Below are 27,772 nucleotides of genomic sequence, written 5' to 3' on the forward strand. Positions count from 1 at the left end.
TAAGAAAGAGAGAGAATTTAAGAAAAGAGGAAAATTAGAATACGGCACAGTAGTGAACAGTCAGTTGGGAAAATCATTTGATTTTTAAAAGCTATGAGCTGGTCTCCTTAGAAAATGAATGAAATACTATATGCTTATGAAAAACAACCTCCAAATTCAAAGATTAGAAATGTCTAACTCTGAGACTGAGGTAATTTCCGCCTCCCATGGCAAAGTGTTTCAGAAAGTGTGTCTTTTACATTGTCATAATGGATTGCAAACCCAACACTTAAGCAGGACAGAAGAGAAATACTTTGTCCAAGTTTAGAAATTCTGATCTGATAATCCCTATTGGATTACAAATGAGCTAATGACATGACGTTTGATGACAACAATAAAAAGTAAGTTGACTACCATTAAATAAGAATCTACTATGAGCAAAATAACGTCAGACACGTCAGTATATTATTTCTAATTCTCACCAAAACTCTGCAAGATAAGCATTAGAATACCCATTTAACAGTTGGGTAAAGGAATGCATATACACTCTTGAAAGTTATTACCAAAATCTCTCTTTCTTTCTCTCTCTCTCTCTCTCCTTCTCTCTCTCTCTCTCTCTCTCTCTCTCTCCCTCTCTCATTCTTTAGGTAGGCAGTATAAAATTATAAATAAATCAATAATTCTAATTGGATTATTGGAAATATCTTATGCTTAAACGTAGTAGACCTATCAGAGAAGATACCTCCCTGCATAAGTAATTCCCTCATAATATATGCTTAGACTCTTGAGAAAAATAAACACAGTAAAAGGTTACTAGGAACATCCTGTACCACTTTATAGACCATTTTATACCTTCTGTAGGCATATATGATAAAAATAGTAAACAGGATCTAGGATTCATCATTCATCATGAGATTACTGATCATCCCAACAAGTGTATTAGCATCTATATTCCTCCTGGTTCACACCACATATCATAAGATCCTGTACTAAAGGTGACCCCACTGCATCAGATTCCACAGCTTGGACTAACCCTAGATCTTCAGATCTAATAATTAAGTTTCCACATAAAGAGGTGCCAATCTGCTTTATCCCCCCCTCCCATTTGTCCATCCAAATTTCATACCATTTTCTGAAATAACTCGAAAAACTTTGGTCCTGTCTGGTCTCCAAATCATCATGAAATCTAGAAACTGGTCACAGAATCCCTTTCTCTGTATCTGTGTACTTGACACTTTTTCTTCCTGAGACAGATCTTATAAGTTTCATCCCTTCGCCATGCTCCCAAAATAACTTCTACTTGTCAAACTAGGTACTTGTGTGTCATCTACAAGAATCATAGAACATACTAGAGTTGACAGAAAACTCAGAATTTGCTACTCTACCATTCCTTTTCTGCAGATGAAAAATTAGCAGCTCAGAGGGGATAAAGGGTGTAGCTAAGGTCACAAAATTAAATATTTTCAGAAGCGGAACTAGAACGTTACTCACTTACTCCAAGTTCAGAGCTATTTCTACAACACCAGTGTGAATCTCACTGTGGCTGGCAATGCCAATTACCTCCCAGCACAACTCTTGTCCTGTACTGGCATAGCTATTTTCCTCACCTCCTTATTCCCCCTTCCCCCGGAATATCAAATGTTTGAAGGTCAGCTTTTTTAACACATCTTATTTAAAATATTTCGAAACTCTTCCCCAAGCACTGCTTCACATACACCAAAAACATGCAACATACCCACACCCATCCCATCCCACGGGCTCCTGGATCAGGTCCTAAACTCCTGTAATGGAAGCTAAGGCTCACCCCATGACAGCACCCACATCTTAACTACCCCCGTGTCTTCTATTCCTCTTCACAATCTTTTGCTTTAGCTACAGCAGTCTACACAGTTTTCCCTGAAACCAATGAACAGCTCCACGGCTTTGTGCATGCCCATTCCCTATCTGAGATGCCTTTACTTTTCTAGTCTACCTTTCTAGGTTCTGCCCTTCTCCCAACTTCCTCTTCCACAGCCAAGTTACTTCCTTAGTCAGCCATTACACCACCTTGCATACCCGTGGATCATTTCTGCTCTGCCTCCCAAAGAGAACAACTGGCATTTGAAAAGAGCTCCAATGGATGGATCTAGAGGTGATCGTATCAAGCAAAGTAAGTCTGAAAGAGAAAAGTACCATATGATATCACTTATACTTGGAATCTAAACTATGACACAAATGAACTTCTCTACGGAACAGAAACAGATTCACAGATTTAAAGAACAGAGATTTGGTTGCCAGGGCGGTGGGGATGGGTGGTGATTGGAGGGATGCAGTGGGAGTTTGGGATTAGCAGATGCAAACTGTGATATACAGAATGGATAAACATCAAGGTCCTACTGTAGAGCACAGGGAATTACTTTCAATATCCTATAATAAACCATAATGGAAAAGAATATGAAAAAGAATATATATATACACACACATACATATATCCATATACATATGTATAAGTGAATCACTTTGCTATATACCAGAAACTAACACAACATTGTAAATTGATTATACTTTAATTAAAAAAAAGAAAAAGAAAAGAAAATCTCTGGAGCCAGACCAACAGTCCATGAGTTATGTCTAACATGGATTATAATCCTGATTTCCTCACGTACTAATTACATGGCCGTGAGAAGTGAATTCACTTCTATGCACTTTCTCAACTGAAGAATGGAAATAAAACACATCGTATTTTCAAAAATAATGAAGTGCTACCCTGTCATCCATCTCTTACTCAGATAACAAGTATCATTTATATTTTTAATAATGCGTTTTTAAATTAGACAGAAATTCATTAAAAAATCATTTGGGGCTAAACTAACACTTGTATTCTCCTGTTTTGTACCAATTCTATAGCTTCTTTCCTGGAAAAAAAAATAAAAATTTCAATACATGATACCAGCCACTCAGATCAAGACCTTGTTTGTCAGATTTCATAAAGGAGTTTCTTGGTAAGATAGTGAGCCTAAAAATAGGTGACTGAAGTGGAAGTACAAATAGTCCATCCATTATAGCAGCACCATTGGCCAACAGTGTGACGAGGGCAGTATGGGTGTGGGTATGCAAATACTGGTTCAGAAGGAAAATAAAACCTGCCAAGAAATTCATTCTGATTATGATGCGTGAGCATATTACCACCTGAGGGAGGTTAGAGACTATTAAATAAAAAGCAGTTCTCATCATCTTCTGAACCTTTTAACTACCGATAATTGGGTACTTGGCTGACGGTGCAGAACAACTTTTCAAATTGATTAATAAGTCATGTGTGTTGAAAAGGCACCCCTGTTCATAAAACAATTATGCTAATCCTCTCATTTTTTCCAAAGATTATGAAATATTCTAATCTTTGAAGAACATAGGTTTGGGTTGCAGATGGGTTTGTATATTACTTGTCAGGCTCATTAACATTTTTGATTTTCACATATTTTATCCTCACAACCCCATGAGAACTGCAATATAGGGATTATTACCCTCTATTTAAAAGGGGTAAACAAAGATTCAGAAGCAATTTAGAGGTCTGCCCAAGGTCAAACATCTAGTTAAGAGGAGACAGCATTAGAATGTTTATTTTCTGAACAAGTGCTATTTTCAAAGACTCAGTAAGTATTTTTATAGTTCACAAAAGTGAAGGAAAATGTTGCTTTACTGGAAAGTCTCAACTTTACTGGGTTCCTTTTAGATGTTTAAATTATTGGTAATACAGCTTTAGCTTGCACCTATATGAATTCCAAAGTGGTTCATTTTCCTGAATTGGTCGGTAAGCTGAGTCAGTGTTTGAATATGACTAGAACTAAATTATCAAAATTACTTCAGTGCATGGCGAGAACACAGATAACAGCCTAGACGCATCTTGTCTCTGCCCATAAGGAACAATGTGGGATATTATTCTATTTTTGTGAGAATCTTAAACAACATTGTTTCATGAAGGAATGAATACCATGCAGCAGTCCACGAACTAGATATTAGGGGGTCTAAGAAGTTTTTCACCAATTATAACCCAGAATGTAAAATTTAGTTATGAGCCGCCTGTTGGGTACAATCATTAACTTTCCAATTTAGGAATAGAGAAGGGTAGCTTATTTGCATAAAGCAGAATATGGATGAGGGGACCTACTAAAGTGTGAACTCAAAAGCAGGAGACAATCTAATGACTGACTTATTACTTCTAGTTGCAGGAGGCACTTCCTTTCAGATAAGAGGATTCTAACTCTGCAACCTCTGGTGTATGAGAAATTAAATGACATTTGGGTTGTACCTATTTAGTCAAGACATTTGGCTCACCCTATTTATGCCAGCCAGCCAACAAATTTATCAAAGTTTGAAATGGTCACAGAAATTAGCAGGTTGGGGGGCAGAGTCAAGGTGGTGGACTAGGAGGACACGGAATTCGCATCTCTGTGAATCACCTCGCAGCACAACTAGGGCACCCACCAGGCACCAGTGGAGAACCACGGACACCTAAGGGGATGGGAGGAACCCCCAGCGACTGGGTAGAATGTGGAGCATAGGGGGAGTGAAGGGGGAGGAGAAATGGAGGCAGGACAGGACTGGTGCCCCTGAGGGGTGGCTGGGGGAGGGGGAGGGATCCCATGCCTGAAGGGGTAAATTGGGGAACCATTTGAAGGTCAGAGGATCAAAAGGGAGTGTGGCCAGGTTTCCCCTGCCCACTTGGGCCCCAAGGAATCTGTTGAGATCCCAGGCCTGATCCTCTGCCCACCAAGGCCCCCTCCAGCCATGAAGGTCCTGAGGGAGTGGGAGGGAGGGAACGGGGAGCAAAAGTAAAGGCCGGACCTCCAGGACCCACACCCCTGAGGGGCGGCTGGGGGAGGGGAGGAGTTCCTACACCCAGCGGGACCCACCCATGGTTAGGGGTTCAGTGGCGACCAGGGAGACCCTGGGGGAGACTGTGGGGGAGGGGGCATGGAGGAATAGAGGGGAACACAGCCAGCGCTTTCCCTGTCCACTTAGGCATGGGGGAGACTGTTGGGGTCCAGGGCCTAATCCTCTGTCCTCGGAGCCTCCCTCCTACCGAGAGCCCAAGCCCCGCCCCTACACCCTGACCCAGGGCCCTCTACACTTGGAGACCCCCGTCCTGAGACCCCCTCCAATGCACTGGGCCTAAACCCCACCCACACAGCCTCACCCAGGGCCTTACCTCCAAACTCTGGAACTCCACACTCCAGAGACCCCCCCCTTTGGATGTGCTGCCTCTCCGCTTCCGGGCAGGTCCTAAGCAGGGGGCCCCACCCCACGCTTGAACATCACCCTTCCTAGGCCTACCCCCCCAGGGCCTTTTCCGGCTATGTGGGTCCTGAGACTACACCCCGCACGCCCCCTGCCCCCCCTGCCTAGATCCTGTCCCACCCAAAACCCCACCCCTGCCTAACTTCCACCCCTGCCTAAACTCCATCCCCCACAGCCAAAGATTTTTTTTTCTTTTTTCCTCTTTTAGATTGGGGTTCTGTTTCACCTTGCTATTGATTCATTGTTGTTGATTCATTTATATTTTTATTTTTTCTAATAAATCTTTTATTTTTCTAATTTTATTTCATTCTTTATACTTTGTTATTGTTCTGCTCCTTTTGGCTTGTTCCCCTTTTTCTTGTTTTCTTTTTTCTGTGTGGTTTTGTTTTACCTTGTTGCAGTTGTTTCAATTATATTTTTATTTTTCCTAATATATTTTTTATCTTTCTAATTTTATTTTGTTTTTTATTCTTTGTTATTGTGCTGCTCTTTTTTTTTCTTTTTTCTTTTCCTTTTTGCTGCATCATTTGGCTTGCGGGATCTTGGTTCCCGGGCTGGAGGTCAGGCCCGAGCTCCTGTGGTAGGAGATCCGAGTCCAAACCACTGGACTAACAGGGAACCTCGGGTCCCTGGGAATATTAATTGGACTGAGGCCTCCCGGAGGTCCTCATCTCGGCACCAAGAACTGGCTCTATCCAACTACCTGCAAACTCCAGTGTGGGACGCCTCAGGCCAAACAACCAGTAACACAGGAATACAACCCTACCCATCAAAAAAAAAAAAAAAAAAAAAGAATTGACAAAAAAATTATGTTACAGACTAAAGAGCAAGGTAAAAACCTACAAGACCAAATAAATGAAGACGAAATAGGCACCCTACCTGAAAAAGAATTCAGAGTAATGATAGTAAAGATGATCCAAAATCTTGGAAACGGAATGGAGAAAATATAAGAAACATTTAACAAGGATCTAGAAGAAATAAAGGGCAAACAAACAATGATGAACAACACAGTAACTGAAATTAAAAATACTCTAGAAGGAATCAATAGCAGAATAACTGAGGCAGAAGAACGGATAAGTGAGCTGGAAGATAAAATGGTGGAAATAACTGCTGGGGAGCAGAATAAAGAAAAAAGAATGAAAAGAATTGAGGACAGTCTCAGAGACCTCTGGGACAACAGTAAACACACCAACATCTGAATTACAGGGGTCCCAGAAGAAAAGAAAAAGAAAGGGTCTGAGAAAATATTTGAAGAGATTATAGTGGAAAACTTCCCTAACATGGGAAAGGAAATAGTCAATCAAGTCTAGGAAGCACAGAGAGTCCCATACATGATAAACCCAAAGAGGAACATGCTGAGACACATATTAATCAAACTATCAAAAATTAAATACAAAGAAAAAATATTAAAAGCAGCAAGGGAAAAGCAATAAATAACATACAAGGGAATCCCCATAAGGTTAACAGCTGATCTTTCAGCAGAAACTCTACAAGTCAGAAGGGAGTGGCAGGACATATTTAAAGTGATGAAAGGGAAAAACCTACAACCAAGATTACTCTACCCGACAAGGATCTCATTCAGATTAAATGGAGAAATCAAAAGCTTTACAGACAAGCAAAAGCTATGAGAATTCAGCCCCACCAAACCAGCTTTACAACAAATGCTAAAGGAACTTCTCTAAGCCGGAAACACAAGGCAAGAAAAAGACCCACAAAAACAAACCCAAATCAATTAAGAAAATGGTAATAGAAACATACATATCAATAATCACCTTGAATGTAAATGTATTAAATGCTCCAACCAAAAGACACAGACTGGCTGAATGGATAAAAAAACAAGACCCTTTTATATGCTGTCTACAAGAGACCCACTTTAGACCTAGGGAACATACAAACAGAAAGTGAGGTGATGGATAAAGATATTCCATGCAAATGGAAGTCACAAGAAAGCTGGAGTAGCAATACTCATATCAGATAAAATAGACTTTAAAATAAAGAGATAAGGAAGGACATTACATAATGATCAAGGAACAAATACAAGAAGAAACCATAACAATTACATATATTTATGCACCCAACAATAGGAGCAACCTCAATACATAAGGTAAATGCTAACAGCCATAAACGGAGAAATTGACAGTAACATGATAATAGTGGGGGATTTTAATACCCCACTAACACCAAGAAAAAGATCATCCAGACAGAAAATAAATAAACACAAGATTTAAATGACACAATAGACCGGATAGACTTAATTGATATTTTCAGGACATTTCACCCGAAAGTAAAGAATACACTTTCTTTGCAAGTGCACACAGAACATTCTCCAGGACAGATCATATCTGTGTCACATATCAAGCTTTGGAAAATTTAAGAAAACTGAAATCATATCAAGCATCTTTTCCAACCACAACACTATGAGATTAGAAATCAACTACAGGAAAAAAAAAGAGGAAAAAACACAAACACATGGAGGCTAAACAGTGCACTGCTAAATAACCAAGAGATCACTGAGGAAATCAAAAATTACCTAGAAACAAATGACAACAAAAACACGATGATCCAAAACCTATGGGATGCAGCAAAAGCAATTGTAAGAGGGAAGTTCATAGCAATTCAAGCTCACCTCAAGAAACAAGAAACATCTCAAACAAACAACCTAACCTTACACCTAAAGCAACTAAAAAAAAAGAACAAAGAAAACCCTAAGTTAGTAGATGGAAAGAAATCATAAAGATCAGAGCAGAAATAAATGAAATAAAAACAAAGAAGACAAGAGCAAAGATCAATAAAACTAAAAGCTGGTTCTTTGAGAAGATAAACAAAATTGATAAACCTTTAGCCACACTCATCAAGAAAAAAGGGACAGGACTCAAATCAATAAAATTAGAAATGAAAAAGGAGAGATTACAACTGACACTGCAGAAATACAAAAGATGATAAGAGACTACTTCAAGCAACCATATGCAAATAAAACGCGCAAACTGGAAGAAAAGGACAAATTCTTGGAAAAGTACAAGCTTCCAAGATCGAACCAGGAGGAATTAGAAAATATAAACAGACCAATCACAGGTGATGAACTTGAAACTGTAATTAAAAATCTTCCAACAAACAAAAGTCTAGGACCACATGACTTCACAGGTGAATTCTATCAAACATTCAGAGAAGAGCTAACACCTATCCTTCTCAAATGCTTCCAAAAAATTGTGGAGGGAGGAACACTCCCAAACTAATTCTATGAGGCCACCATCACCCTGATACCAAAACCAGACAAAGATACCACAGAAAAACAAAAATTACAGACTAATATCACTGATGAACATAGACACAAAAGTCCTCAACAAAATACTAATAAACAGAATCCAACAACACAGTAAAAGGATCACACATCATGATCAAGTGGGATTTATCCCAGGAATGCAAGGATTCTTCAATATATGTAAAACAATCAATGTGATACACCATATTAACAAATTAAAGAATAAAAACCATATTATCATTTCAATAGGTACAGAAAAAGCTTTTGATGAAATTCAATAACCATTTATGATAAAGCTCTCCAGAAAGTGGGCATAGAGGGAACCTACCTCAACATAATAAAAGCCACATATGACAAACCCACAGCAAACATCATTCACAATGGTGAAAAACTGAAAGCACTTCCTCTAAGATCAGGAACAACACAAGGACGTCCACTCTCGTCACTCTTATTCAACATCGTATTGGAAGTCCTAGCCACAGCAATCAGAGAAGAAAGAGAAATTAAAGGAATACAAATTGGAAAACAAGAAGTAAAACTGTCATGGTTTGCTGATGACATGATACTATACATAGAGAATCCTAAAGATGCCACCAGAAAACTACTAGAACTAATTAATTTGGTAAGGTTGCAGGATACAAAATTAATGTACAGAAATCTCTTGCATTCCTATACAATAACAACGAAAGATCAGAAAGAAAAATTAAGGAAACAATCCCACATACCATCACAACAAAAAGAATAAAATACCTAGGAATAAACCTACCTAAGGATGCAAAAGACCTGTACTCAGAAAACTATAAAACACTGATGAAAGAAATCATAGATAACATAAACAGATGGAGAGATATACCATGCTCCTGGATTGGAAGAATCAATATTGTGAAAACGACTATACTAGCCAAAGCAATCTACAGGTTCAATGCAATCCCTATCCAATTACCAATGGCATTTTTCACAGAACTAGAACAAGAAATTTTACAATTTGTATGGAAACACAAAAGACGCCGAATAGCCAAAGCAATCTTGAGAAAGAGAGACGGAGCTGGAGGAATCAGGCTCCCGGACTTCAGACTACACTGCAAAGCTACAGTAATCAAAACAGTATGGTACTGGCACAAAAACAGAAATATAGATCAATAGAACGGGATAGAAAGCCCAGAGATAAACCCACACACATATGGTCATGTTATCTTTGACAAAGGAGGCAAGAATATAAAATGGAGAAAAGACAGCCTCTTCAATAAGTGGTGCTGGGAAAACTGGACAGCTACATGTAAAAGAATCAAATTAGAACACTTCCTAACACCATACACAAAAATAAACTCAAAATGGATTAAAGACCTAAATGTAAGGCCAGACACTATAAAACTCTTAGAGGAAGCATAGGCAGAACACCCTATGACATAAATCACAGCAAGATCCTTTTTGACCCACCTCCTAGAGAAATGGAAATAAAAACAAAAATAAACAAATGGGACTTAATGAAACTTAAAAGCTTTTGCACAGCAAAGGAAACCATAAACAAGACCAAAAGACAACCCTCAGAATGGGAGAAAATATTTGCAAATGAAGCAACTGACAAAGGATTAAACTCCAAAATTTATAAGCAGCTCATGCATCTCAATATCAAAAAAACAAACAACCCAATCCAAAAATGGGCAGAAAGCCTAAATAGACATTTCTCCAAAGAAGATATACAGATTGCCCACACACACATGAAAGGATGCTCAACATCACTAATCATTAGAGAAATGCAAATCAAAACTACAGTGAGGTATCACCTCACCAGTCAGAATGGCCATCATCAAAAAATCTAGAAACAGTAAATGCTGGAGAGGATGTGGAGAAAAGGGAACCCTCTTGCACTGTTGGTGGGAATGTAAATTGATACAGCCACTATGGAGAACAGTATGGAGGTTCCTTAAAAAACTAAAAATAGAATTATCATATGATCCAGCAATCCCACTACTGGGCACATACCCAGAGAAAACCATAATTCAAAAAGACACATGCACCCCAATGTTCATTGCAGCACTATTTACAATAGCCAGGACAAGGAAGCAACCTAAATATCCATCGACAGATGAATGGATAAAGAAGATGTGGCACATGTATACAATGGAATATTACTCAGCCATAAAAAGGAATGAAATTGTGTTATTTGTAATGAGGTGGATGGTCCTAGTATGTGTCATACGGAGTGAGGTACATTAGGAAGAGAAAAACAAACACTGTATGCTGATACATATATATGGAATTTTAAAAAGTGGCACTGATGAACCTAGTGGCAGGGTAGGAATAAAGATGTAGACGTAGAGAACGGACTTGAGAGCATGGAGGGGAAGGGGAAGCTGGGATGAAGTGAGAGCATAGCATTGACATATATACACTATCAAATGTAAAATAAATAGCTAGTGGGAAGCAGCCGCATAGCACAGGGAGATCAGCTTGGAGCTTTGCGATGACCTAGAGGGATGGGATAGGGAGGGTGGGAGGGAGGCTCAAGAGGAAGGGGATTTGTGGATATATGTATACATATAGCTGATTTACTTTTTTATACAGCAGAAACTAACACAACATTGTAAAGCATTTATACTCCAATAAAGATGTGGAAAAAAAAGAAATTAGCAAGTTGATAATCAACATATGCAGGTAAAAAATATTGGTAGCCCAGTCAAAGAGGTTATAGTAATTTTCTCATTGTATTTTACATGAATTATATCTGTTTAAAGATATTATGGAGGAGATTCGTGCATTTGGTGAAAAGCTAGATTATACAGTGTCCAAGGTCCTCTTCTAGTTCTGAAGTTCTTTGATTCTATTCACTTGTGGTCTCTTATTTTATGGATAACTAATAGGATCAGAAACACAGGGTAGAATTAAATCAGTCATTATTATTGCTCCTAAAACACGAGTTTATGAGTCTAGACTCAAAACATAAACTTCAATAAAGCTAAAATTCAAATTTAGAAACAACTAATGTGAAAGGACGTAGAACAGTCAAAAGCACTGACCTTCAAATTTTTGCCTCATAATGGGGTTAGAATCCTTAAAATTTTTTTTTAAATATCTAAATGTCTTCCACAAAGCACTTGAAGGATTAATATCTGTCTTCTTTGATTACTGCCTGATAAAATACTATAACATAATCCTGTAATTTCTGCACCACTTATTTGACATTTCAGCCTTACAGGAACAAACTGTGTTTGAGCCAAACGTATTTTTTATGCATATGTGAAGCTGAGAAATGCAAGAATTTTGATCCCAGGGTACATCAACCTCATGTTCCATCAGTGAGAAATTTTTAAACTGCACAAAGGCAGAGCAAATTGGTGACCTTGTTGTCTGAACATAGAATCATTTCGTCTCTGTGTCATCTGGGCAAATACTGATCTTGTGTCTGCCTCAGTGGCTCAACTACTATATTTAAAAATGGGTTTACCAAACTTTCCATATATATATATATATATATATATATATATATATATATATATATATATATATATATACATATATATATATATATATATACATATATATATATATGTGTGTATATATATATATTTCCAGAAGAAATGCATAAAATAGAGTGATTTTAATTTAGGTTTCAATTATTTCAACAACTGAAGAGAAACACTGTCACATATTAAGATAATCCTAACAATGTCTTGTTGTCATTAATAAAGAGATGCCTCATTTTGCAAAAGAAATCTTGGTAAATTTTGGTATAAATTCAATTTTACAAATTAACCTGGTCAGGAGACATCATTTCTAAGAAGTTCATTCGGCAAATTCTTCTTCTTATTATTATTTTTTGCGGTATGTGGGCCTCTCACTGTTGTGGCCTCTCCCGTTGCGGAGCACAGGCTCCGGACACGCAGGCTCAGCGGCCATGGCTCACAGGCCCAGCCGCTCCGCGGCATGTGGGATCTTCCCGGGCCGGGGCATGAACCCGTGTCCCCTGCATCGGCAGGCGGACTCTCAACCACTGCACCACCAGGGAAGCCCTAGTTTTGCTGTGTTTTTAATCATCTTAACAGTTTTATATGTCCTATAAACAATAGGCCTTATAAAACAGTAAAATATTATTAATAAATGCCTTTACTCTGGCTTAATATAAGTCAGTGAGGATTAAAACATATATGCTATGAATTTAAGACTGCACCATCTGAACTGAATGTAAGTAATGTGATAGTGGGCCATTTATGAGCCCCTGTGATCGATCACAGACCTTAAAGGTTTTTGGGCATTTTTCCCAAACCAAATTTCTCTTCTTCTAAGTTATCATTGGTGCAAGGTGTGATGACTTTCAGGCATCAATTAATATAAATTGAAAGCAGGCAAAGTATTAATTAAACATGACACCCTGATTATTTAAACCTTCTATTAAAGTTGATTATTCACAGAGTGTTGATAGCTTGCTCTTCAACAATGACGGATGATATCAAGGTTTACTGACTTCCTTCAAGTCTAGTATTTCCAACTATTCAGAACAGAAGGAATAAATGAAGTGAGAAGAACACTGGAATGAGTCTGATAGACAGACTGACTAATCTCAGACTCCCAAGGTCAAAGTAAAGCAATTCATTTCTTGGCTTTCATCAGCATGAGACATGATTTATCCATCTGAGAGCAGTGATAGATTGCACAGTTGCCACAAAATTAATGTCATAAAGCAAAACTCATTATATTTGCAAATAAAAACACTTTGATTTTTAAGAACAAATGTACACATTAGCAATTATTACCACTATACACTTCATTTGGGGGAAAATAACATTTTAAAATTCATATATTCCTTGGGATTCTATCACCTTCATGGTCCAAACTTTGGATATTTGTGCTCCTCAAAATACTATTCTTACTCTAATATTTATTGTTTGTGGAGCCAGTTACCATGCTATAAATAATTATTAAATGAAATACTTTTATATTTCTATAAAACTTCAATGATAATCACTGTGTATTCAAATAAAAATGTTAAATACCTCCTAAAGGGTAACTACTCCCATAGATCCAAAGCTACTCTTAGAGAAGAAAACACAAATTATAAGACCGACCATGGGAACATTTTTTAACATTACAAATGTAATCACAGAACAGGAATTTTGCCCAAATTTTTAGCATTAGTGCTTTACAAGCTTTAAAGAATAGATGAAACTTAAGAACAGAAAGAAGCCACGAGCTAGTTATTTGGATTGCATTAATCTCCCAGTTTCTCTCCCACTTGTTACGACATTAAGGAACTGTTCTGTAAGTCATACTCATAATAGCAGTTCAGAAATTATTCCATAAAGTAATGTTAGCTAATCTGAAAGATTTCCACTGAAATTAAATTATATGTAAAGGGTAGCCAATTGTGATCATGAAACCTTATTCCACATCCTATATATTTTAACTCACATTGCTATTTTCACGGATCTAAATTAATGATCCCTTTTTCTGTCAGGTCACAATTTTAGGGAAATTTTATTGCCTAGGTGGAGGAGGACAGTAAAAAGGGTTGTAATTCCAGCTGATGATTCATTTCACCAGCTGCTGAATGCTGCCCGTTACAGCACACCTGGACACATGCACCCGTGACTGATGGGCAAACACATTTATCTTGGCACGTCACAAAGGAGATGGAATTATAATTATTCTCCCTTGTATCTAAAGGTATTTTGGAGCCGTGTCTCCCTGCAAAATAATACAAATTACACATCTGGACGAGGTCCACATAATTTTACCATCTGTTCTCTATATTCGATCATCAATATTTCCCAAAGCATTCTCTGTGTTTAAAAAATAAGATTTAGTTTTAAAAGACCTGGAAAAATTGTCAACATTTCAGGGAAATGCTATTTTTAAAATTAAGACATTGAATAAATTGCTCAAAACCCTGAATTTCTTTGGTTGATAAATACATAGTACAAATTTAACCCTTACTTTCCATTAAGGGGATTTTGGAGATTTCTCATATTCTGATTTTGAGAAAATAAATGTGTTGTCTGAGTTTTACACAAACTCCTCCATGCAAACATTGAATATCTGAGTACCTAGCATAAAAGAACCAAAAGGTATCGGAGGTTTCTTTCTTCAAGTTGTCTTGGCAGTTACTCATTATCTTGACCTAAAAATCTAGAGATTTGTACTCTCTCCTGAAAAGTTCCTAAGTTTAAGAGTTTAAAATATAATTTTATCATCAAAAAATCTAGAAACAATAAATGCTGGAGAGGGTGTGGAGAAAAGGGAACCCTTTTGCACTGCTGGTGGGAATGTGAATTGGTACAGCCACTATGGAGAACAGTATGGAGGTTCCTTAAAAAACTACAAATAGAACTACCATATGACCCAGCAATCCCACTACTGGGCATATACCCTGAGAAAACCATAATTCAAAAAGAGTCATGTACTAAAATGTTCATTGCAGCTCTATTTACAATAGCCCAGAGATGAAAACAACCTAAGTGTCCATCAATGGATGAATGGATAAAGAAGATGTGGCACATATATACAATGGAATATTACTCAGCCATAAAAAGAAACAAAATTGAGCTATTTGTAATGAGGTGGATGGACCTAGAGTCTGTCATACAGAGTGAAGTAAGTCAGAAAGAGAAAGACAAATACCATATGCTAACACATATATATGGAATTTAAGGAAAAAAATGTCATGAAGAACCTAGGGGTAAAACAGGAATAAAGACACAGACCTACTTGAGAATGGACTTGAGGATATGGGGAGGGGAAAGGGTAAGCTGTGACAAAGCGAGAGAGTGGCATGGACATATATACACTACCAAACGTAAAATAGATAGCTAGTGGGAAGCAGCTGCATAGCACAGGGAGATCAGCTCGGTGCTTTGTGACCGCCTGGAGGGGTGGGATAGGGAGGGTGGGAGGGAGGGAGACGCAAGAGGGAAGGGATATGGGAACAGATGTGTATGTATAACTGATTCACTTTGTTATAAAGCAGAAACTAACACACCAATGTAAAGCAATTATACTCCAATAAAGTTGTAAAATATATATATATATATATATAATTTTAAAATTAGAAGTATTCTAGGAATATTTAATGAAATTTGAAGAATCATGATTTCCAGAAAATGACAATATTTCATCCATTGTAACCAGTGATAACAATCTTAGTCTTATACAACAGGCTTCAATATGGTGTGAAAATTTTTTTTGCATTTCTTTCAAAAACACTGAAGAAAGAGAATTGCTTAGGATACTGAAATCTAGGAAACACTCTTATGGGAGTAACATTTTACCTTGCTCCTAAAATAAGGATATAATAATAGTAGCAACAACCAGTTATGTAGAGATTAAAAAGTAACAGTCACTAATCTACATACTCATTACCACAACCCAATGAAGTAGGTGCTATTATTATTCTCACTTTTTGAGATGAGGAAATTTCTTTGCAACAGCGGACAACAAACCCCGAATCAATACATCACTGTTCTTTAGTATTTGTATATCTTGATCATGAAGATTATCAATGTGTGAAACTAAGCCTCTTAAATTAAGAAGAAGAAAGAGGGAGAGAGAATCCTTGACTGGCATACCTCTATGGCAGAATGCATCAGAAATTCAGATCAAGCTTAATAATGGCATAGTTTGAATATGCTTAATATGCACAATAGTATAATTGGACATATTGAAAACAAGATCTATGCTTAAATTATTAAATAACATTAAATGAGAATATGAACTATCTCCATGCCACTGATGTACAATGTAATAACTGTTACATTATAGGTCACATCCACAGACCTGCAGTTTGCCATTCTTTTCATAAGAAATATTCTCTGATATTGGATTTTAGTAATTGGTCTCTTTAAAATGTTTGTAGACTTAAAAAAGACAGTCATGAACCATAGTAATCTCTTTCACACAATGGAGACTCAATAAATACTTTACATAAAATCTAGTAAGAGGAGTCTTTCCTCCTCATTGCCACTTACACACTAATTATTTGCAAAAATAAAAAGGCAGGGCAACCCATTTATCTCTGTAATCAGCAGATTTAGAGTCATAATGTAGTTTATCATTTCAGAGCCATGCTAGAAAGAACTAGTTCTTGGTAAATGTATGTTCTCTACCAAAATTCCAGGTATAAATATGAAAACATTGCTAGAAATTTATCATATTTCTCAATAAAATAAACATTTCACATGTTTATATTACATAGTGATGTGCATAATGGTTAAATCAGAGAGTATGAAACACTATTTGAACCTCATTTACTGGTTTGCCTATTCAAAATTCTGACAACTCTGGTACTTGGCCAGATCTAATCGGCTGCCAATATACTTGCTGCCCAAATTTTAGTCTACATTAATTTGAATTGTCAATCCTTAAGCATGTTCTCTGAAGTCCAGGCTACTTCATACTGACTCACCTTTGTACTTGTTTCCCTTTCTTGGAAGTTTGTCCCTTCCTCTCCCTTCTCTCCCCGCCCCCTTATAATTACCTAAGGAACACCTACTTATCATTTGAGTCTCTATATAAGCAACATCTCCCTAGATAAATATTTTCTCCTTTCGTCTCTGTCAAATGGGGAAAATAATCTACTATGGTACCAATCACACCATGTTAGTTATTTGTTTACACATTTGACTCAATGACTAGACAATGGAATCTTGAATACGTCTTATTCATCATGCCAGATGATGCACAATAGTTGGAACATGGTATAGATATTTCATAAAAGTCATATGAATTAAATAACTCTAAAATTCTGTCTTTATCTTACACTGTACTACTTAAAATTTCCCTTTTCTGGCTATAGATTATGTGATTTTCCTGTAAAAAGTCAAGTTTTTAGAAAAATCATAAAAATAATTCAGTTTTCAAAGTTCTAGGTTAAAAATAATTCATTCTGAAACATTATATAAATCATCATCAAATCACCTAATCATCAAAAGGATGATTTTTACCAATAACAAAAAGTAAAAGCAGTCATCCAACTCCCCAAATTTACAAGTTCCTAGAGTATTCTGCATTTATTTATAGGCTTTCATAACTACTTGTTCATTAATTACATTATTCTCTTTAATTGGATAGCTCTCAAAAAACTCACATGAATTACTAGAAATAATCAACTTTCAGAGTTCACATCTCATAGCACGTTTGTGAGCATCCAAGAGTCCATTTTAAGTTGTATGTATGTTTTTATGAAATGAGTTACCTAAAATATAACTCTATTCTTTTATGCTTTCAGGCTATCAGACAATTTTATATTGGATGTAGAATATACAATAAAGTTATTTACATCTAATTTATGATAAAATCAAGTAAGTTTTACCACCCAAGAGAATGATGATAGTGAGAAAGCTAATTAGCCTTCATTGAATTCCTTCTTTAGGTCCACTTTTTTAACCATACAACCTTACATTTCATTCCTTATAAATATTTCAGAGTAGTTATGGCTACTTACTTTTCAGGATTTTCCACTTCTTCAGTAACAAAGTTGAGATAAAACCTAAGAAGACATACATGAATTATAAACCACTAATACATTTTATGATCATCACCCAAAGTTTGAAATTTTAAATATTTAAAATCAAACTCAGAATCATAAAAACTTTATAAACAAATAACCTAAGATGAAAATCTCCAGCACCCAAAGCTCTCACAATTCATTTTTCTATTAAGCAGTATTTATGGAGCTCTTTTTTTTTTCTTAACTTTTTCATAGAGGTATAGCACACAAACAGTAAAGTGAACAAATCTTAGTATACAATGATAAATTTTTACATATGTATACACCTATGTAACTGACAAAAGGATCCAAAGGTACAATATTTCTAGCACCCTAGAAGGTCCCCTCAAGGTCCTTTGCAATCATTATCATCTCCTCCACCCTCCTGTAAAGGCAACCACTATTCTGATTCATACCACTATAGATTAGCTTTGTTTGTTTCATTACAATAGACTAATAATATTTGCTTGTATAACTATTATACAATATTTATTCTTTTGTATCTGGCTTTTTTGCTGGACTTTATGTCTGTGGGTCTCATCCATGTTGTTTGTAGTAATTCATCATTCTTTACTGTTGCTTTTCATTGTATGAATGTAACACTATACACTCTACCACTGATGGATATTTGAATCATTTCCAATTTACAGCTATTATGAATATAGATACCATAAATATGCTTGCATATGTTCTTTTGGGGACCATGCAATCATTTCTCTTGGGCATATACTCAGAATACGATCACTGGGTCACAGAGTAGATACATGTTTATAGTCAAACTATTTTCCACCATTTTTGCATTCCTACCAGCAATGTATGAGATTATCACATGTCAGTCACTGGGGAAATAAAAGTAGAAAATCTATAATCTTTCTTGTCAAGGAGCTCATAGTTCATAGAATGGTCCATAGAGTGGTGTGATACAGTACAGAAGGCAATGTTAGAGCATGTCCAGTTACCATGGAAGCCAGGAGTGAGGTCTAAACCAGCCTGGCAGGTTTTGGAAGGTTTTTGAGAGAAGGCATCACCCAAGCTGAGTCTTCAAAAATGCTTGATGTTTAGCCCTGGTCAAGTGGTGTGAGGACATTCCAGGCAGAGTACAGCACATGAGCACGGGGGTGTGGGAAAGTGCTATATGCACAGGGGTGTGAGCAACAGCTCAGTACTCTGTAGTACAAAGCGTGCCCTGGGAGTGAGAACAGAATGTAAGTACAAGATGGCCTTTGGCTTCTGGGAATCCAGCTTTTAGTAGGGGTGATAAAAACTTGAAGGACAATAGAAGCATGGTAATAGCATTTCTTAGTTTTAGGGAATTGGCTTCTGGATATGAACACAGAAGGCACATAGGAAATAAAAATGGGATAAAGGATAATAAATTCTCAATTTGCACTTTTTCCTTTCAATTCACTGTTTTCCAGTATGCATCCCACCGAAATAACCACAAGTCATAAGGCAACTATGCCTTATGCATAATAGCAACGGTGAAGTTGCTCTGTGTGTGTGTGTGTGTGTATGTGTGTATGTGTGTATTTAGGCAGCTAATTTTAGGCCCATTGTTAGTCATTACACCGTAAGTTGATAACTAAAGGGCAGAACACTTTGAATATTTTCCCCAGATCCTGAACACTTTTGTCAGCTCTTACATGACAAGAAGCATTGCAGGCACACAATACTTCACTTTCAAGTCCCATAGGATTACATATATTACCCTAAATTTATGGCCCTAGAGAAATTCAGATTCCTTTCCCTCACTTTATGACATTACTTATCCCATCCAGGCATGTCAATTGCCTTGCATCCTTGACTTCTTTTTCTAATCTAAAGTGACTTCTGGAGACCATTTAAAGCCCTTAAAGTTCTCTTTCAAGGTTCCAAGATGTAAAATTGAGGCAGACTCCTCAAATAAGCACACAGAGATAACTGGATCGTGAAGATGGGAGAACTAAGGGATCATAATGAAGAGAACTAGACATACAAAGACCTTTCTACTTCTCCATTTCAGAGGCTTAGAAACTTTCCACAAAGTAAAAAAGTCATATTTTCATTGTATTCCTCTATGCTCTTATTATTCCTTAGAAGATAAAATAGCTATTATATAGGTCCACAGAAGCATGGTTCTATAGGGACAAATTCTCTATCATCTAAAACCAAGAGGCTGGAATATTAGCCCATCAGCCTTTAATATAATTAAGGTATCTCACACCTTAACACAAAGATGAGAAAACCTGTCTTATTCCACCTTTATTCACAAATAGGCAGTCGATGTTCATGGTTGTAAAACAAAACAAAACAAAACACAAGACAACAGGCCCAAAATGGAGTTGCTTATGCTAAGCCTCCTGTCACCAAACCAAACTGTAATTCACTTAAAGATTCAGATCTCCCAGAAATAGAATCTGAAACCAGTCAATTAGGAAATGCATTATTTAAGCATTCTGCCTGACAGACCCCTGCCATCCCCTAAATGAAAATAACTTTGTAATAACCAAGCTGTTTTATGGCTTAGTATAACTTCCTTGTTCCCACCGCCTTCTGCCTAAAACAGCCGTCTCTTCTGTACAGCTCCCTGGAGCTCCTTTCTGTCTGCAAGACGGCATGCTGTCAATTCATATCGACTTGTGCTCAAACTCTTAACATTTTAATATGCCTCAGTTTATCTTTTAATAAAGTTCAGGTGTCTAATACTGTAAGGACCATGTTCTAAGTAGAAATATTTGAATATCTGAGAGAAAACAGTAGCACCAAAGGTGATCTAAAAAGTCAGCAGCCAAGGCTATTTTTTAATGACTAGAAAGTAAGTTTCTAAAAATAGAGGTTGTAGTTACACCAGGAATGCAAGCAACAATCAATACTTATATCTGGAATATGCACTCTGAGGGATCTGATGTGTTTGTTATAAGCCCAAGGCAGTGGGAAGTACAGGAAGAAAATGAACAAAACGAAAAACCTAAAAAAAAAAAAAAAAAAAAAAACCATGCAAAAACCACACACACACTTAGAAATATTTCCAGCCTTCTCACTTCAAAAATAGCCAGTTCCTTCTAAACAGTTGTTTTAGAACTGGTCTTTTTCCAATAATGTTAAGGCGAGAAAGGAAATATTTATAAAAAAAGAACGCAATTTCAAATATTTTGCCATAGAGAAAAGGAAAAGCCTTGGGACAGGGTGGGAGGTGGGAAGGAGAAAGCTTCTTATTTTGGTCCAAACATTCACTCTTGTGGGAAATACATCTTTATGCTCTCTCAGTCTCCAGCCATGCGTCCATAGCCCATCTCCTCAAGTTCTCTAGAGAATGTTCATAAGATCTATTGTTCCAGCTTTCCCATGATTGTGTATAAAAGGCACTGCAAAGCTGGCAGTGCATTCTGATACCCAACTATGTGAATTATTTTGAAAAGAAGCTTATTCTTTAGATTTGATTTGACACAATGCTACAAAATAATCCCAGCAGGTGCTTTAGAAAGACTAAATCCACTGAGGATAGGATTTAAAAGGGAGAAAAAAGACAGACCAAAAAACTATTTTCTATCACACAATTCAAAAAAAAACAATCCCACCAACCAATATTTAGCTTTGGGTCAGGATATGGGACTGAAATTGATTGAGTTCCCCTGGGCCACAAGGGAGACTGGAGGACATATTTCTCTGAATGCAGACGTTGGCAATAATATAAAAGTTGTTCTGACCCAACTCTGTGACCTGGCTGGGTTAATGATTTCTTTCCCCCTAATCATGTTTCTGTGAAGGAGTTTTCATCACTCTAAAAAGGTCCAGCACTCCTCATAAATCAACAGCTTGCTCTATTCAGATCCAAGGGTTTGGCTGTGTCTTGTTCCTATTCAACACATAGGGGGTGACTTACTAACGGAGCAGGGCCTCCCAGACAACAGGGGTCTTGCTGTATTAACTTAGACCCTGGGTGGTTAACTTCTGAGGACAACAGCTGCTTCTGTCTCATTTGCAGTACACCCTACACCCTTTTTTTTTTTTAATGCAGTATGCGGGCCTTTCACTGTTGTGGCCTCTCCCGTTGTGGAGCACAGGCTCCGGACGCGCAGGCTCAGCAGCCACGGCTCACGGACCCAGCCGCTCCACGGCATGTGGGATCCTCCTGGACCGGGGCACGACCCGTGTCTCCTGAATCGGCAGGCGGACTCTCAACCACTGTGCCACCAGGGAAGCCCCTACACCCTTTTTTTTTTTTCCTTTTTTTTGCATCAGAGATTGTCAGGGCAGCAGCACAGGGAGTGGAGGCTCATTATGGCGCCCAATTTATAATTCCACAACCCAGTCTTATAATTCCATCATGAAAGACAAAAAAAAAAAGTCAGAGAGGCAGGATCACATTTGGAAAGTGCCTAAACACCGCCTGCTTTGGGAACTCTTTTAGTCTCCATCTTGTTCCGTTTATATCCAGATATTAACTTTTTCCTCTGGCACTCCAAACCAACAGACTACTTCTTCTACACACAGCTCCCTTTTTCTAAGACTGATGGCCACAGATTAACAAGCAGATGATTTCTACCTATCCACAAAGCAACATTCAGGTAGCAGAACAGCCTGTTGGAGACATACAGTTACTTATCTGCCCCCTACATTAACCATTGGTAACACATAACAGTCCATTTAAAATCCTGGCCTTAATTTCCTACACTATGATTGAACCCTCTAGAACACAGGAAAACCAACAGTTTCCTGTTCTTTAAACTAGGATGTGGACATGAGGATTTGACGGGTAAAATTATGACCAAAGGTTCATGTAAACCCCAGTTACACTGTAAACGGAGTATTGAAATATATTTCTAGGCCCAAGATGGAGCCACTCAACCTCCAAATGCCAAGCCACCTCTGGGGTCTATAATTATTTCCTTGTTTCATACTCATTTTCTATTTTTCTTTTCTTTGCTCCTTACTCTTCATCCTATAAAAGCTTCCTGTCCTCCACCCCATTTTGCAGTTCTTTGGACTCATTTATTATCACCTAAATTGTCATTTTTAATCATTTTAACAAGAGTAATGTTTGGGGTTCAGCATCAACAAAACTAAAGATTAAGATAATAAGATCATTCAAAATGAAAAGTCTTTATACTTGGAGAAATCTACCAGCCCTCAAAAGCTTACAGAAGTGGAGAAGATTTGCTCTACATAAAGCAGGTAACCTGAATATTCAGCACTTATAGTAGGGGAGTGAATTGGATAGAAGAATACTGTTAAGATTCCGTGGGAACAGATGCATGGTACTCACAGGCAAAAGAAGCTTCATTCAATAGAATTAATCAAATCTCCCTCGTGACAATCTCCACATTCCGCATTCCTGATTGAATACCGCCAAGCCCCCAACACTTGGCTCTAGCTGAAAGCTTCTGTCATCTCCCCACTTGCTCTGGTGTCTCTTGGTGACCCTCCCAGGGCTTGGCTGGTGCCCCAGGGTGCCAGAGCTGTGATCAGGCTGAATAGCCATAGAATAGATGATTCTGCTGCTAACCCTGGGAGCACAATTGCGTTCTATTTTTTGTTTAGCACCACGTTGTGCTTTGGACAAAAATAAAAAGACTTCAAAAATACTAAGAGTAATGCTTACACGCAATGGCTATCAAAATATTTCGAGAGTACACAAACATTTTCACTAGACTTTTTAGAGCTACAATCTTCTAAGAACTTCAAACATTTTGCTTCAAATACCACATTAAAATTTTTAGTTCCTGTACTCTCCTAATTCTCCTCTAGTGCTCTATTTCCATAATTCAGTGAGATTAACAGGGAAAAAAAATTTTTATATTCCATGCATTAGCTGGAATTTAAGATGCTAAAAACAAAAGAAACAAAAGGAAATTGTATTTGTATTTGAAATGAATTCACATAATTTTTGAGCTAGTGTAGTTCATTATTTTTAGACTCATAGAACATTCTCACAGCAACTGTACAACTATTAGCTCTATAAATAATAAAGAAGAAATATTGCTAGTAATTATTCCAAAACAATGAAATTTAATTACATTATAATTATTTTGATGTTTAAGTAGTATTTTTCTCCCTAACGAGATTTCTTGCAGTAGTCGCTTCAACTAAACCTTACTAGATCAGTAAAATTTAATTAGGAAAAAAATCCCACTCCTGGCCATGATTATTGTTATTCAAGTTCCTGAACAAAGCAAGACATAAATACAAAGCTTTAATGCTTCAACCAGAATGGCATCACAGTTGGACAGGGATTTAGGAAATGTACTTGTGGCACAGTGATTTTATTCATCCTTCCTGCATTTTTTTGTTTTCAAGTGTTGAGGAAATTTTAAGGAATTTGTAAGGTCCTTTAAAATGTAACAGATTATCTAGTACACCTGATTTCACTATCCCGTTTTCTCCTCCCTGCCTTTAGAGTACCATTTTACCTCCTGGGAACATCTTACTTATTTCTGTAACTGAATTATTTCCTTCTCATGGGAAGGTGGAATAAGTCAATTAATCACTATTGGGTACACCTCTATAGCTTCTGCTGGGAGGCTTTCTGACAAAGTATCAATACTAATCTTTAATTTCTTGTGGCGCTCTTATGCCCTTATTGATCCATACTTATAAATGATTTGTACTGGTTCTCAAGACCCAGCATTTGTTTCTTTTTTACATTATCAGGTTAAATCCGGTAGTTGCCTTGACTGGAACCCTCAGTGATGTTTGTGTTAAGTTGTGTGCACGGTAATTGGCCTGGTGAAGGGAGCCACATCATCTTTCTCACTTCAAGTAAAGCATGTCACACGGATTATGCCTGTTCACATTTGCCTAGCACCTTGCTTGGCACTTAAAGTACCTGAAGGAATTAATGAACCATCCAAATCACCAGTTGATAGCGATATCAACTTACCAGCCAGCGTATGCATACATTCCATAATAAAAAGCCAGTGGCAATCCCATAATACTTGCATCTCTTCCTGAAAAGGCATCTTTAAAGTGTTGTGTTTGCCCTACAATAAGAATAGAAAGATTTAGGACTTTTCAAAGAAGTGGTTATTATTCATTCTTTAACCATAAACATGAATGGGGGGAGGGGGGTTGGGAATGAACTATACAGTTTCAGGTCTAGATTTCTTACTCTCTGCTCATTCCCAACTTTATTAATGCTGTATCCATTCTACAGAAGGAGTCCCAAAAGTATACTGATTGCCACTAACACTACCTCACATTTATTTTAATAAAATCATGGCAAAGAGGAAAATGGCATTTCAAAAAACAATCTCTTTTTTAAGCATGCCTCTACTCGTAACAGAGTTTGACCAGGAAAGAAGATTAAAGGATCGTCTGTAAACTATAGTTTTTAGGAGTGTGATATAATTCTTAAAAATGATGATAATGTAATGTTTGGGAAGAAATATTCAAGGGTCTATCTTCAATGAGGAGGCATGAAACCCAAGAACCACCTTCTCACATCATTTAACTTACTTTCTGCTTTCTCCCTATAGTTCATTAGATACCAACAGGGGTTGGAAAACCCTGTGGAACAAATCTGCTCTGCACCCCCAAGCTTCTTTTGTAAAGAAAGATTTATTGGAGCACAGTTACGTTCACTTATTTACCTATGACTGATACTATCAGTCTATGGCTAATTTCACTCTCCAGCAGAGCTGATAGTTGTGGCAGAGACCACATGGTGCACAAAGTTGAAAACGTTTATTATCCGCCCATTTACAGAGAAAGTCTGCAGACACTTTCCTAGAGAATGGCATGGTTTCCTTCTAGAAACACAAAAGAAGCTATACTGAACTCTAAAATAAATAGGTTTAAACAAATTTTTGCATCAACATGTGAACTGGGCACTTTTATTTTTATTTTTTATAAATTTATTTATTTATTTTTGGCTGCGTTGGGTCTTCACTGCTGCACGCAGCCTTTCTCTAGTTGTGGCCAGCAGGGGCTACTTTTTGTTGCGGTGCCTGGGCTTCTCATTGTGGTGGCTTCTCTTGTTGCGGAGCACGGATTCTAGGTGCACGGTCTTCAGTTGCTGTGGCATGCGGGCTCAGTAGTTGTGGCACACGGGCTTAGGTGCTCCACTGCATATGGGATATTCCTGGAGCAGGGCTCGAACCCATGTCCCCTGCATTGGCAGGCGGATTCTTAATGACTGTGCCACCAGGGAAGCCCTGGACTGAGCACTTTTAGGCATAACAGTTTTCTCTACTTGGTAAATCATAATGGGACTTTTCCTGTATATCTTTTGGATAATTAAAAAATAGAAATTCAGATTTACTTTAGTCAATCAGTATTCAAAGTTAAGCATGAAAAGTCTCTATTTCCCAAAGAAAATAGCAAATGAGATGATCTAAATGGGAAATGTGACTTGTTTCAAAACCGGCCTTCCCGTAAGAAAATAAAAGGCGGATGGGAGGTAGATGATATACATAAGACCCTTTCTCTCTTCACTCAAATCTCAGTTTTTGCCTGCATTGTCCAGACAACAACACATGTATCAACATATCGTGCAAGTTTTTAGACCCAAAATGGAGAATATTGAGTTATCCACTAAATGACTTGCCCCTCAAAGCATCCAATTCCCAAATATAGTTCATTTTTTAAAATGATACTGTCAATTCAAAAATACCTGTTTTACAGAAACATCTCTTGTCCTCATAGAAGGAAAATATAAATACTGGAAACCCTGTAAAAACATATGTTGCATATTGCTTTACCATGATCTGTAGTCTACTTGGCCTTACGGGACAATATTCCTAAGAGTGCAGCACTGACTAATCAATAAAAGATATCAAACTTTGCAAAGACTGAATCCCAAGCACAGATTCTAAAAAGGGCCATTTTGAGAGCATTACGAAAGAGAGGTGTTTCTACGTTTCAGGAATATTTTGGCTGCATAACAGAGGTCTCACAAAGATGAAAGTAATTATATTCAAAGGAAAGTTTAACAAATCCTCATAAGAGAATACAGAACATACAGCTAGTTTCTGGATCTCATTAGATTAGAATAACTGCACAATCTGTATAAGTAAATTTTTTCTCTTCTTGAAGTTTCGTATTAATGTGAGAAATATGTGATAAGTTAGAGACAAAGAGAATCACTGTTTTATAGTAATAGAGTAAATAAATCTGCTAAGAATACTCTCCAAAATATTTAATTTACTTTAAATGTAGTAAAATTCTCAGGTCACTTCTCTGTTAAGTGAGATATAAGGAAACATGGTCACATTAAGCACTGATATTGAAACTGAGCAGGACCCTGTGGGGCCTTCCTGGGGACAGACCACTCCCCATGCCCCCTGCCTCTTGTTTGTAGAAAAGCTTTAACCTTCTAGGCCTTCCCTGAGTTCCAAAGAGCAATTTTAATCAGAGAAGTGAGAAAATGCAGAAACAAAGGAAAGCAGTCAAACAAGACAAAACAAAATAGTAATAGTTTAGCCGTAAAACAAACTCAAGGTCATTTAGTTACTCCTCAAGGGCTATAGATAACATCCTGAGTCATACCCTTGAGTTGTTTTCCAGATACTAAAACCCCCACCAGGTGGAAGAAGCTAACTGCATGATCACCACAGTCTTGTGGCCCCCAAACTGGCTGCAACCTGAGGATCGATAATGCTGACCTCTGTGACCTTACCTGTTACCTCCTCATCAACCAATCAGAGAATGGTGCATGAGCTGCTCATGCACCCTGTGACCCTCTCCCCCACACTGTCTTTAAAAAGCCTTTCCTGAAAGCCATCCGGAGGTTCAGGTCTTTTGAGTATGAGCTGCCCATTCTCCTTGCTTGGCCCTGCAATAAACACTGTACTTTCCTTCACCAC

General features: G+C 37.5%; 1 protein-coding gene across 2 annotated transcripts in view; it reads right to left on the bottom strand.

Annotated features, from left to right (window-relative positions):
- Positions 1-27,772, bottom strand: part of SLC7A11 (solute carrier family 7 member 11) — a 93,454-nt gene that overhangs the window by 47,552 nt on the left and 18,130 nt on the right. For both annotated transcript variants that reach the window (XM_081234469.1, XM_081234470.1), the window contains 2 exons: positions 24,850-24,949; positions 17,946-17,990 (listed from right to left, as the gene is read on the bottom strand). In XM_081234469.1, the coding sequence (XP_081090595.1) occupies positions 17,946-17,990; positions 24,850-24,949 (145 nt within the window). The remainder of the gene's footprint in view (positions 1-17,945; positions 17,991-24,849; positions 24,950-27,772) is intronic.

Source organism: Mesoplodon bidens (genome assembly GCF_964165515.1).
Source record: "Mesoplodon bidens genome assembly, chromosome: 1".
Taxonomy (NCBI): domain Eukaryota; kingdom Metazoa; phylum Chordata; class Mammalia; order Artiodactyla; family Ziphiidae; genus Mesoplodon; species Mesoplodon bidens.